We start from the raw sequence: 13,926 nt of genomic DNA, 5'->3' as shown, positions 1-13,926 counted from the left end.
TGATAACTGTCGGCGATATATCTAACATTGAATGAAGAAAAACATCCGATACTGTCTAGTTTTGTATACATACAGTCAGTGTGCCGGCCGCCGGCGACCGCATAACCGCTTGGTGCGTCGTGCTAGCTTGCAAGCAAATTTATTTTAATCAGCACTATTTTTTGTTGGTAAGTCTTATTATCTAGTTAATAAGTTGCTTATGGAAGAAGTGTTTCATTATGTTTTATACGAACAACTACATTGTTATGCAACTATGTAATGTTGGACATTGAACGCCATGTTTGTGTTATAAGAATTAAGTCATTTCTGAACCCAATAGCAGGAAAGTGGGACGATAACTTCACTCATAACAACGATCTATCTATTTGTATTTATGTAGATTTATGTTTGTTATATTGTACTCATCCCATTTTGATATTTCTGAATTTACTATTTGAAATATTTAGTCAAATAAATAAAAAATTGTTTTCAACTTTTAACGACCTTGGTGGTCTAATAGTTCAAGTTGACTTGCTCCGGCAGTCACGTGTTCAATCTCAGCACAATATAAACAATTTTATTCATAATTTTGTTTATTTGTATGGATCTTTGGGTATTTTGTCTGTTTACCAGATTTTTGTCTATCAGTTCCCTAATACTCACGGTACAAGCTCTTTTTAGTTTGAGGCGTTGTATGGTATGTTCAAATGTTTAGGGTTTTATCATTCAGGGTGGACACTTTGCTTTGCGGAATGAGATCCTGTAAGGCCAATTTAGAAAATGAAATTTCTTTAATAGCTCGGGTCTGGATGGTCTGGGTTGTGCGCCCAGATATTTGTTGCTTGATTCTTCAATTTTCTGTGACGAGCGATCAAAAATTTGTTGTAATTTTTTTTTTTTTTAATATATTCTTACTACCATATGTATTAGGAGTAGGTTATATATAAAATTCAAATAGTCTTTATTAAAATAAACTTGTTTACAAGCACTTTTAAATCGACATTTTTTTTTATGAATGTTCGGAAAGTTGTTACCTGTTGTCTGTATAAGAATATGTATATATTTTGATTACAATATCTATATACGAGTATTAGCACAATATGATAAATATCTAAATATATAATATCAAAAAACCCAATTGATATAAATACAAATATCTGACTTATATGTTAGATTTTGAAATAAATAATGACCATTTTTTCGCCATCAGTGTCGAAAATAACTCAATATATATGTAGATATCGGTGCAATACGACTGGTATCACCCATGCCTACTATATATGTGTATTATAAATTCTTTCATCATCATCATCGTCACATCAGCTTTTAACTGTCCACTGCTAACTATAAACTTCCCCCTTCGAGGATTTTGCTAGTAGTTGCCAAGCTTGGCAGGCAGATTGGCAACTGCAGTTAGGCTTTGGAGATGTTTTAAGAGGGACGCTGCTGATCATCTCTTAGTCGCCTCTTACGACACCCATGGGAAAGGAAGAAGTGGCCTATTCTATGCTGCGACCACACGGCGCGATTATAAATTGTTTTTACCAGTATATTTCCAACATCCCTTCGTTTCCTTTGTTCGATACAAATTATAATAATTCAATACGTAAACCACCTATTAGTGGTGATAAAAAGTAATAACTTTTCCACGTACAAGGTGATAACTTCTATCTTACTCTCTCAAAAGGTCATGATCTCGACCCAAACAACAGTTCATGTTTCAAGTATGTATATTCAATACTTTTCATAACAAATTTAAATATTGAATAATTATGTTGTGTACGAAACATGTTTGTACTTGTTTCAATACAAAAACATCAATTTGTCAATTTAGATAATCTAGACCGGTTGCTACAGCAACAGTTTTAGTTAATAACAACATAACCTTTAAGAAAAGAGCATATTCCTTTTTAAAAGGCCGGCAGCACACCTGCAATGCCGTAGGTGTTGTGGGTGATCATGGGCGGCGGTAGTCACTTACCATCAGATGAGCCGCATGCTCGTTTGCCCCCTGTATTGTAAAAAAAAAAATAATGATAATTGATCTAAACACCTACTGCTATCTTTTATAGAGTTTTGGCTACACTTTTATGCAATTTTTATAAAATTTCTCACTAAATAAAATATTTTACTTAATTTTATGATAAAATCTGCAAACGGTGATTGTTGAGCAAAAGAGGAAGTAATTTAATGAAATCAGACTCGAGAAGAATAAGAGAAATGAGTAGAAGGAAGATCTACTTAATCCTATTTATAAGATGGATCACTACAAAATACTCTTACCTATATATACCGTACAGTGGGAGAAGCTCACGTATCTAATAGCGGAAGCTCTCCCTCCCGTCGACATCAGCGTAAACACATAGATGAGCAATAAGCGATCATCTTCGCATATGTTAGCATATCATACCACCGCGAACCAATGAAAATAGGGAAAATATATATATATATATATATATATATATATATATATATATATATATATATATATAAAAATGAAAAAAACAAATTTTATAAGAATTTTGCAACTAAGCAAAAAGTCACTTTTGTTTTACTACATCATCTATTATTTGAAGTAAATATTAAGAATAGTTTTAGTAACAAAAATCTAATAACTTTAAGAATAAATCTCAATTTAGTACACAAGAAGCCGAAGGTAAGTTGGTGATACAGTTCGGTAGATTGGTGATACTGGGTAGGAAATTTGGTGATAGTATGAAAATCTCTTATAATCAGATATTTTGAACTTAAAATATAAAGTATTTGGTACTTTAATAAATATTATTCCATGCAACTATCACACCTATAATACAGCTAATGGATGCCCAGATCTCGTAGTATGGCATGAGCAATAACACTGGATCCATTTGGCTCCAACATCATATACAAGACCTCACATAATCCACACTTATTTTCTATTTCTTGAATTTTACTATATTTGCTTTTTGAGCAGATTTGCCCGACGTTGAGGGCTGAGACTGAACGTATAATTGTTGGTGTTAAACATAGAATCTCTTGACTTTTCTATTTTAAAGCTATATGTTTTTATAGATCTACTATATATTTAAAGAAAAACTTTCAGATGCTGCAAGAGCTATGTTAGTTATAAAGGTCGTAATGCTTCCTTTGAAATAGCATTTATCTCCTCTTGATTCTAATATGGGACGTCTAAACTTATATATGGTTTTACCTTCATATAATGGCTTTTTGAAGTTGCTGCTGATTATATTTTCTATATTTACTCTCTTTTTCCATTGCCAATCTATCAAACTCAAAATAAAACACATTCACAAATTCCTCAAAATAATACCTTTCGAACTACTTCCCTAGTTTATTTTTAATATAAACACAAAATACATCTCAAGTTAACCTCTCAAAAATGTATCCAAAACTTTGGCAAAAACACTAAGAAACCACGACCACAACTTAAGAAATAAAAACTCATTAACTGTGTCACGACACTACAGTTTTTTTTCAATAATCATTAGTTTATTTAGAGATTTTAGTAAGTTTTTACATATCATAATTTTAACCATAACGTAGCGCGTAAATAATGGCCAATGACAATCAACATAAAAGTTTGTTTACTAAACGCAAATATATATATATATATATATATATATATATATATATATATATATATATATATATATTTCCTTACCCTACCGTACTTAAATTAATATAAAACGATCTCAATAATCTTAACACTAGATACAAATTCTATGTTGCTATACTTCAGTACTTCAGTATTAGGGGGGACAGGGTTTGTTAGTATTGGAGTTTGACAGCCCCATTGCTAGCAATATGCCTTATTAGGTCGACCTCCACGTGGGTCCCCCTGGAAACCATCGTGAACAATTCTTGTTGAATTTGTCACGATGGGCTAACTGACCTACTTCATCCTTATATACCTTATATACCCATATATCCGTGTATACCGATAGCGCGGGTGGAGTTACCATTCCATTATCATCCATTAAAAAAAAAAGTACATCACTATCGTTAAGAAAAAGTTAATAAATCTTTTATGGGAATAAATATTATATTAAATGTGATAATAACATACCGAAACATATTTTGGATCTACCTATTAATATATTTAAAATTATTATTAACAAAGCCTATTGCACGCTAAACTATTACTTGAATGACAAATTGTCTATGATGTTAGTCGATCATGCGAAGGCCTTTTAATGACCAATTTTAAACTTAGAAGAGATTTAAAAGAGTAATTGTTGAGTTTCTTGCGAGTTCTTCTCGGCAGATAACAACTTTTCGAAGTATGCATTCCAGAGGGAGACTTTGTACAAAAGTCGATTGCTTGGGTACCTCTGTCCCATTCGTGTTTCGACCGTGAAGCAGTTGTGTTTGCATAGCTGTGTTTCGGTTAGAAGGGATATGGCGTGAAATTACCGGGTACAGAGGAATAACACCTGATGGGAATCCTCAGGAATGGCAACGCATGGGGGTGTATCATGGGCGAAACATCATACTCTGTTATGTTCATGGTACTGCACATGTCTATAGGCGATGGTTACCACTTTCCATTAGGCGGACCGTCAGTTTGTTTGCCATTCTAAGTTGTATAAAAAAAAAAACGACGAATTAATAGCGCTTTTAAATAAGTCTATTGGAGTAAAGATAATTTGAATTTAAATATATTTGCTAGTCTCATTTTAATTCTTAGCAAAAAGGAAGATATCGAAAATCTTTGCTTTCTTCTTTTCTTCTTCCAACTAATTTGTAGATGTATGACCTACTTGTAGATCATGATAGATCTGCCTAGATTCTTCTGTCACCTAAGTTCTGTTACACATTCAATTTGTTTTTTATATTCTGTCATATTTATCTTGAAAACCGGATCACATGAACCATTTTTAATTGCTTCAATTATATCAAAATAGATAAAAAAACTTAGTTGACTTCGCACAGTCATTTTCTTAAATTGCAAAGTCATTCCCATTATTATTGCCGTTTATCAACATTTATTTATAGAGTTTGTTCATCGTCTTCATCATCAAGTGTCATTCAGGAACCGTATTCTTATCAGATATTGTACCGTCTAAACCGTCTTTCAAAAAAATGTTCACGCTCACTTTTTTACTTTATCCGAGCTTTATATTATTTTCAATTTCGTGTATAATATGTCATATATGTGTAAGTATACTTGTTATTTATATTCGTTTATATATGTAATTTTATTATGTATGTATATCAATAATTAGTAGTACCGCATTCGAGTATTCTGACACTTCCCTATGGTTGACTGGAAGAGAATGCTTTTAGCATTAAGTCCGCCATGTACACATATTTGTACTAATGAATAAATAAATAAATAAATATTGTGATCACTATTGAGCTATCTATAGAAACAGATTTGTACTTCGAAGGGCAAAGACGTCGGTTGGTCGTAAGCCTTCATGTGTAAAGAAAGCAGTCTATAAACCAAATCTGAGAACAACATCTGCATACGTGTAGCAGTTCCTTATCGTAACCGAATAGTTCATTTAAAGCAATGCTTATTTTCAGCAATGGGTAGAGTTGTTATTATATTGGCGGTAGCTGCGGTAGCCATAGCTGTGCTGTTCGCTCTAAGATGTCACCAAACACCTTCTTCACCTCCACAACTGGACTTAACAGAATGGTGGGGACCGAACGAACTGAGGGGCAAAGTTGATAACAGTATCCGACCCTTCCAAGTGAAGTTCGAAGAATCAGTAAGTAGTCATAAGAAAAGTTTAGACAAACTATTTATGGGATATATAATTTTTTTATTTATATCACTGATGTGGCAAATAAGCATATGGCCCACCTGATAGTAAACGGTTACTGTAGCCTGTGAACGCCTGCAATACCAGAGGTATTACGCGCGCATTGCCGACCCTGAAGAAACCTCTTTACCCCCCTTTTGAAGAACTCCATGCTGTAGTCTCTTGGGAAAACCTCGGCAGGGAGCTCATTCCATAACCTGAGTGTTCGTGGGAGAAAGCATCTCTGAAACCGCGTTGTACGCGACCATTTAGGCTGTAAGGTATGAGGGTGAACTCCCTGTGGATGGCGAGCCGAACGATGGTAGAAATTTACATGTAAATTTAAATAACCTTTCAGAATACGAATAAGATGTAATTAAAATTATGGAATAGTAAAATAGGAAATGTCTTTATTGACTTTTTCTGACAGGAACAAACATTATTCCTAGATTCTAGTGTAGACTATGAAGGGGAAAAATCCTTGAATCCATATGTGGATCTTGATTGTGGGTTCAAATGAACTGAAATAACAATTCTATTAAGTACACAATACACAAACTAACAAACAACATCAAATTCAAAGATTACTTTCAATTGACTTCAAAAATAAAATTCTTAATTCGACTACATTTTTTCTGAGTTACATCATATCTTTGCTTATTTTGAATTGATTTCTTTTTTTTATCAGGATTGTTTATTTACCCATTGAATCTTTTTTTTTTTTTTGCAATATTAAAAATTGCTTTTTGCAATATTAAAGTTCTTAAGGTGAAACAAAATCGTAAATTATCGTATTTCTATTCTTTTCCAGGTTGTTAACGATTTAAAGTCTCGTTTGAAAAATCACCGACCATTCACTGCCCCGTTAGAAGGAATTGGCTTTGAATATGGTTTTAATAGCAAGACCTTGAACACGTGGGTCCAGTACTGGGCTGAGAAATATCCATTCAGCGAACGAGAGAAGTTCCTCAACCAATTTTCTCAGTTCAAAACCAATATCCAGGGTTTGGATATACACTTCATAAGGGTTAAACCTAAGGTAACTGTTGATATTCTCTGAAATAAATTCTTTATATATCAGAAGGAGATTTTGTACAATTTTTAATCCCATAAAAAATTCTAAAGTTCGTAGTGGTAATTATTTTTTTTTATACCACTGTGGTGGCAAACAAGCATACGGCCCACCTGATGGTAAGTGGTTACCGTAGCCTATGAACACCTGCAATACCAGAGGTATTACGCGTGCGTTGCCGACCCTGAAGAAACCTCTTTACCCCCCTTTTGAAGAACCCCATGCTGTAGTCTCTTGGGAAAACATCGGCAGGGAGCTCATTCCACAATCTGAGTGTATATTATTAATTATTATAATTCTTGCATGTTTTAAGGTCCCAGCAGGTGTCCAAGTGGTTCCAATTCTCTTGATGCATGGATGGCCGGGATCTGTTAGAGAATTCTACGAAGTCATTCCTCTGCTCACTCGTCAGACCCAAGGGTACGATTTCGCTTTCGAAGTCATCGTGCCAAGTTTACCTGGCTATGGATTTTCTGATGTAAGTACCTGATTATTACTTTTAACCGAAGGGGGGAAAGAGATTGTTAGTAATAGAGACTGAGAATCCTATTGCTAGCAATATACCCAACCAGGCCGATTTCAGTTCCCCCTGGAAACTATCATGGTTAATTCCGATGAATTCATCATGATGGGCTAACTGTTTTTTCTCATCTATCACCCTTCACTGAAAGCACTGGCGGGGTTACTAAAAAAAAACTTTTAACCGAAAATAGATTTGTTTTTATATGAAAAGCTCTAAAAAATGCATCCAGTGATAAATTTCAAAGGAATCTGTAAAATTGTGTCATTTTTCGATCCATGATTCTTTGGGATATTGATGAATATAATATTAATGATTGGGAAAGATATTAATTATTTTTATGTCATCCTCAATGTAGAACAACTCCCTAGGAGTGACGACCTGAAATGCATTGCAGGGAGTCAGTGGATACAGATGGTTCATGACCGTTCTTTATGGCAGTCTATGGGGGAGGCTTATGTTCAGCAATGGACGAATAATGGCTGAAATGGTATCATCTTCTATGAAGAAGATACTTTACAGCATAATTGAGTCTGGAAATCTACCAGAAGGAGACTTTGTACAAAAAGAAATCTGTATGTTCTTATCTGTTCCACGTGAAGCAATGGCTGCTTCATGACTATGTGACAGTTCGATGAATATTCGATGAATACCAGAGGGAGACTTTGTACAAAAGTCGATTGCTTGGGTACCTCTGTTCCATTCGTGTTTCAACCGTGAAGCAGTTGTGTTTGCATGGCTGTGTTTCGGTTTGAGGGGTGGGATATGGCGTGAATTTACTGGGTACAGAGGAATAACATGTGAGTCCTCAGGAATGGCAACGCATTGGGGGTATCATGGGCGAAACAGTATACTCTGTTATGTCCATAGTACTGCTCATGTCTATAGGCGACAGTTACCACTTTCCATCAGGTGGGCCGTCAGCTTGTTTGCCATTCTAAGTTGTATAAAAAATGCTATTCTTTTATCTAACTGTCATCATATCAGCCCTTGATGTGCTCTGCTGAGCATATGCCTCTCCCTGTTGGGGAGTTTAGCCAATCGTTGTCACCCTTGGTAGGTGGATTGGTAACTGCAGTTAGGTTTTGGTGATGTTTTAAGAAAAACACTACTGCCCATGTTTCGACCATTAGGTTCTTTAGCCACCTCTTATGACACCCACATGAAATGAAGATGGGAAGGAATATCTGTCTATAGGTAACGGTTGTCACTTTCCATCGAGTATAAAAGAGTCTTGTTTCAGGCTCCCGTACGCCCAGGACTTGCTGCTCCTCAAACGGCGGTGATTTTCAAGAACCTGATGAACAGGCTGGGCTTCAAGAAATATTACATCCAGGGTGGAGACTGGGGTGCGGTTGTTGCTGGGGCGCTGGCCACTTTGTTCCCTGATGAAGTACTTGGTCATCACACCAATATGCCGACAGCAAGGGTGAGTTAAATTTTAACCTTAATGATATAAAACTTTCTATGAGGGTGAGGTGAATCTGTAATTGTAAGGAATACGCGAGTTTTTTTTTAATGGATGAGAATGGAACAGTAACCCCTAGTACTTAGTAGTAAAGTAAATTTTTTTTTGCCTGCATTATCGGTATCCGCCGGCGGGGCACCAGTGAGGGATGATAGGTGAGGGTGAAAGCAGGTCAGTTATCCCATCGTGATGAACAGACCAGCACGATGGTTTCCACGGGAACCAGATATTTGGAGGTCGACCTAGTTAGGTATATTGCTAACAATGGGGCCCTTACTCCCCATTACTAACAATCCCTTCGCCCCAAATACGCGATTTTGACTAGTGAGGCTAACACCCTCGCATCTTCATTATATCACTCGTTTACTGTCCACTACAAAATGTAGGCCTCCTCCTGTTGAGGAATTTTGCTAGTAGTTGCCACGTTTGGCAAGCGGATTGGCAACCGCAGTTAGCCATCATACTCACTCGTAATTAAAAGATCCGAACGGTCATGCAATTGTCTATACAATAATCTTGTTTTTCCTACAGTTAAAATATAAAGTGTAGTATAAAACTCATATAGTACTTAATTTATTCATTTATATCTCTCAGCAACCTATTCTTAGTGAGCATTACAAGCCTATGTTCAGCAGTGGACAGTTTTTTTTGATAGGTGATTATGGTATGGTAACTCCGCCTGCGCTAACGGGATACGCTGGCGGAGCACCAGTGAACGGTGATAGATGAGAATGAAAACAGGCCAGTTAGCCCATCATGATGAAATTATAAAGAATTAACTATGATAGTTTCTAGGGAGAACCGCGAGGAGGTCGACCTGGTTGGGTATACTGCTAGCAATGGGATTCTCAGTCTCCATTAATAACAATCCCTTTCCCCCAGCAGTGGACAGTTAGCGGATATGACACTAATAGCCAAAACGACTATAAAAAAAAACCATTAAGCAAACAATTTGATTTGATTCGAACTTTGATTGTAATAAAGGGAATCATGAAAATCAATTAATTAAAATGGAAATGGGCATTAAATGTTATAATAAGATGTTTTGGGATTTATTTAAAAGTATTATTAAGAAACACTTACTGAGTAAGTCGTAAACACACTAAACGATTACTCCATTGCATGGTGTTAGTCGATCAGGCACAGGCATTTTAATGACCGTGTAATTTTAAACATAATACGTTAAAATAAATACACATAATGTTAACAGAGATATGAAAGACTAACCTGTTGATTTGCGGTTTGTTTTTTCTTCTCAGAAGATAACAACATTCCGAACCCTGCAGCAGAATTATAAAAAAAAATATTAAAAAAAAAAAACTTGTAAACAAATCTATTTAAATAAAGATGATTTGAATTTTAAATTTAAATTCAGAATTGACTAATTGTAATGTAAAAAGGAAATATTTACGACACAAAAATATTGCGTAATAATTATTTTTATACTATAAATATATAATGATATAAATAATATATCTCTGAATATAATATATTTACTTTGTAGAGCCATCTACCAATAAATAAATAAATATTTTTCTTTCCTTCTTTCTTTATTTGTAGACAAATTTTTAAACCTTTTCCATTTTTAAATTAAATTCTTTTAATTATTTTTTTATTTTTAATTTAGGGTGGTTGCACAATTGTCAAAACACTGATCGGCGCTGTATTCCCGTCACTGGTCGTGGATCCAGAACAAGCTGATAGAATGTACCCACTGTCGAAGGCATTTTCTTATATTCTAGAAGAATCCGGTTACTTCCATATTCAAGCGACCAAACCTGATACTGTTGGTAAGTTACCTATGAAGTCATTATATATATACCTATATATAAATAAATAAACATATAAAAATATATATATATACATATATCATCGTGCTGAATTCCAGGTGTATTCATCACGATGAACTAACTGACTTACCATTAGCATATCCCTTACGGATTACCATTCCATTATCATCCATTAAAAATATTTAAGATTTTATAGATAGATAGATAGATAATTTATTCTCATTACTTACAGCACACAAATAACATAGGTTGACTGGAAGAGATCTCTGTCAGAGATAAGTCCACCCTTGCTCTCAACATTTATAAATACATTATTTTATATGTAACTTACAAGTGCAATATAGAATATATATTATATATAACATTAGCTGTTGGTACCTACAAATACAAAACAAAAAGAAAGTACATAAAAGAGGTTACATAATTTCTCGTGTGTGTCACAGTAACACAAAATGGTCACAGCTCAGTTTATTGCTTTGCCCTCAAAAGAGCAAAACACTGATATTCTTTTGTGGCCAATTATCTGAAACCAATAAGCCTCTATGTAAAAAGTCTTTAAACCTCTAAATTATAACTGTTATAATATTTTTTTTCTCTAGGTGTTGGTCTAAATGATTCACCATCAGGACTTCTGGCCTATATTCTTGAGAAGTTCTCAACGTGGACCCGAAGAGAACACCGGTCAGCTGTCGATGGTAAACTGGAGTTCAGATTCACCAAGGATCAACTGATTGATAACTTGATGATATATTGGACAACACAGTCTATCACCACATCAGTGAGATACTATGCAGAGAATTTCAGTAACAATAACAGAGAACTGAATATTGAAGGGTAAGGTATTATTATTATTCTTTTTATTTTCTTAACAAACATTGTCCAAGTTTCAGTTTGAAGGGTAAGGCAATGAAATTGCAGGATACAAAGTTAAATCTTAAACCTCACGGGGGAAAGGGATTATTGGTAATAGGGTTAAATAACCCCATTACTAGCAATATAGGGTCAGGTCGACCTCCACGTAGTCCCCTGGAAACCATCGTGGTTAATTCTAGTTAAATTCGTCAGGATGAGCTAACTGATCTGCTTTCGTCCTCATCTGTCATTTCTCCCTGATGCCTCGCCAGTGTAATTAAAAAACCCATTTAAAAAAAATCTTACGTCATCAAGATTCGCGAACATGGGGAGTACTATAAATGTCACAGTGTTTTTTATATCCATGACATGACAACGCATAACATGTGTCCACACTATGCCATGTGATCCCGGCATAGAATATGCCATCGCTTCCTTTCTTGTGGATGTCGTAAGACTAAGGGAACTTCATGGTCGAGAAATAAACAGCAGCGTCCCTCTTTCAACATCACCAAAACCTAACTGCGGTTGCCAACCCGCCTACTAAGTGTGGCAACTACTGTTGAACCCTTAAAACCCTGTACGAAGCCATCTGACTAATAAAGACCAAAAATACTTCCTACAAAATTGATTTCTTTTACTTCATACATTTTATTTCTCTTAAATCTTATCTCCAAAATCTATTTTTCCAGATACAAAAGTGCGGTCCCTACCTGGGCGTTGCAAGCAAAGAACGAGCTAGCGTTCCAGTCTGCTAGCATCCTTCGCGAAAGATACCCGAACCTCATCAAAGCTGTTGTCCTCAACGACGGCGGTCACTTCTTAGCCTTCGAGCTACCTAAGGTCTTCGCAGAGGATGTCTTCAGAGCAGTGAAAGCTTTCAGGGAATGGCATGCCAAGAATCGAAAGACAGAGTTGTAATTTAGTTTGCCTTTAATTTAGGGGATGTCCATTAACCACGTGAGGTATTTTTTTTTTATTCCCCGCTTCCTTGGTATATCTTGATACTTGATTTGCTTATTTCACTTAAATAAGATGAGAATAAAAAGTTTTTATATCATCGTTGAACCTCCTCCCTATGGATGAGATTTGGTGAGATTTTGTTAACTCCCCCCCCCCCCCCCCCCCATTTATGTTTATATAATTAATGGATTTCCCCTTATTTGGTAGCTATTTGTTCAATTATAATTATGTGATCAAATTATTATATTATCTTCAATGAAAAGTAACACAGGAATTATAGATCTCAAATATTTTGTTTTTTTTTTTTCAAAAATAGGCTCAATTTATAAGCATGAGAGATAAAAAGCGAGAGATAAGATTCTGTTTTTTTTTTTATTGTTAATTAATAAAATAATGAAGGTCTCGGAAATTAAACATTGAGCACAAATTTTAAACATTAAGATTTTGTTACGAAATCAATTGTGAAGTAGTACTTGACTGTGAACTAGATGGCGTTGGTAATTGTTGTTTTTAAAAGAAAAGACATGTTACGCATATATTTGTTACTTTTATAATGAACTATTGACTATTTTATATAAAAATGTAAATAAAACTGTTTTATAATTCATTAGATATTTTATTTTATTTCCGTAATGATATTAAATACGATTAACATTATTTTTATATCACTGTATTATTCCTCCGTCAATTCCGAAGCACTTTTAGTACTTTTCGATAGAATTCCTACCGTCTTTATGAAACAAATATTGTCATGTCTATTTATTAAAATCCGAACCAAAATTGTATAAATAATAATTATGAATGTATATTAATTTAATATCATTATTATTATTTCAGCCGTTAACTGTCCACTGCTGGATATAAGCCTTCCCAATAAGGGAAGTTTTGCCAATAGTTGCCACGCTTATCAGGCGGGTTGGTAACCGCAGTTAGGCTTTTACAGATGTTTTAAAAGGGACGCTACTGCCCACCCCTCACTTTCCCTTACTCGCCTCTTACGCGCCGACGGGAAAAAAGGGGTGGCCCATTCTATGCCGGGGCACAAACGGAGAAATTTTAAATTATAATCGTATAATAATATAATATTGTAAAATTTGTATTGTACATAATTTACATTGGATACATTACAAAGATTTAATATATAATGACGGATTTATCCCATAGAAGGATTTCTAACAGTCAACCTTTTAAAAGCAGAAAGAAAACTGTTAAGTCCGCCAAGTGTACATAGAATTTTACTGTGCAATAAAGTTAAATATTAAATAAATAACTCAAACTATAGAATATTCAAGGATCAAAAGTATACAGCTAAAGATAAAACTCAATAATACGTAGTTAATATATAATGTCTATCTATCTAAATTAAAAAATATAAAATATAATACAAGTAACTGTACACACCTAAAAATTATTGCCCGTTTTACCTAAACTTTAAGTTTAATAAGTAAATTAAATTTACATATTAAAATTAAAGTTTAAAACTTAAGATTACTTAAAATTATAAATTAAAACTTAATTTTTAAAAATAATTT

At 34.5% G+C, this 13,926-nt stretch overlaps 1 protein-coding gene across 1 annotated transcript; it reads left to right on the top strand.

The window, feature by feature from the left end:
* Positions 1-14: 14 nt before the first annotated feature.
* Positions 15-13,001, top strand: LOC113512275 (juvenile hormone epoxide hydrolase-like). The gene is made up of 8 exons (XM_052902113.1): positions 15-167; positions 5,509-5,696; positions 6,541-6,768; positions 7,115-7,279; positions 8,565-8,750; positions 10,417-10,579; positions 11,179-11,413; positions 12,124-13,001. Exons 2-8 carry the CDS (start codon positions 5,511-5,513, stop codon positions 12,350-12,352), a joined length of 1,392 nt encoding a protein of 463 aa, XP_052758073.1. The 5' UTR covers positions 15-167; positions 5,509-5,510; the 3' UTR covers positions 12,353-13,001.
* Positions 13,002-13,926: the final 925 nt, after the last annotated feature.

This window comes from Galleria mellonella, unplaced genomic scaffold (assembly GCF_026898425.1).
Source record: "Galleria mellonella isolate WM207_F2 unplaced genomic scaffold, CSIRO_AGI_GalMel_v1 utg87, whole genome shotgun sequence".
NCBI classification, from domain to species: Eukaryota; Metazoa; Arthropoda; class Insecta; order Lepidoptera; family Pyralidae; genus Galleria; species Galleria mellonella.
The sequence above is the reverse complement of the archived record's forward strand: the minus strand, read 5'-3'. Positions and strand labels throughout refer to the sequence as shown.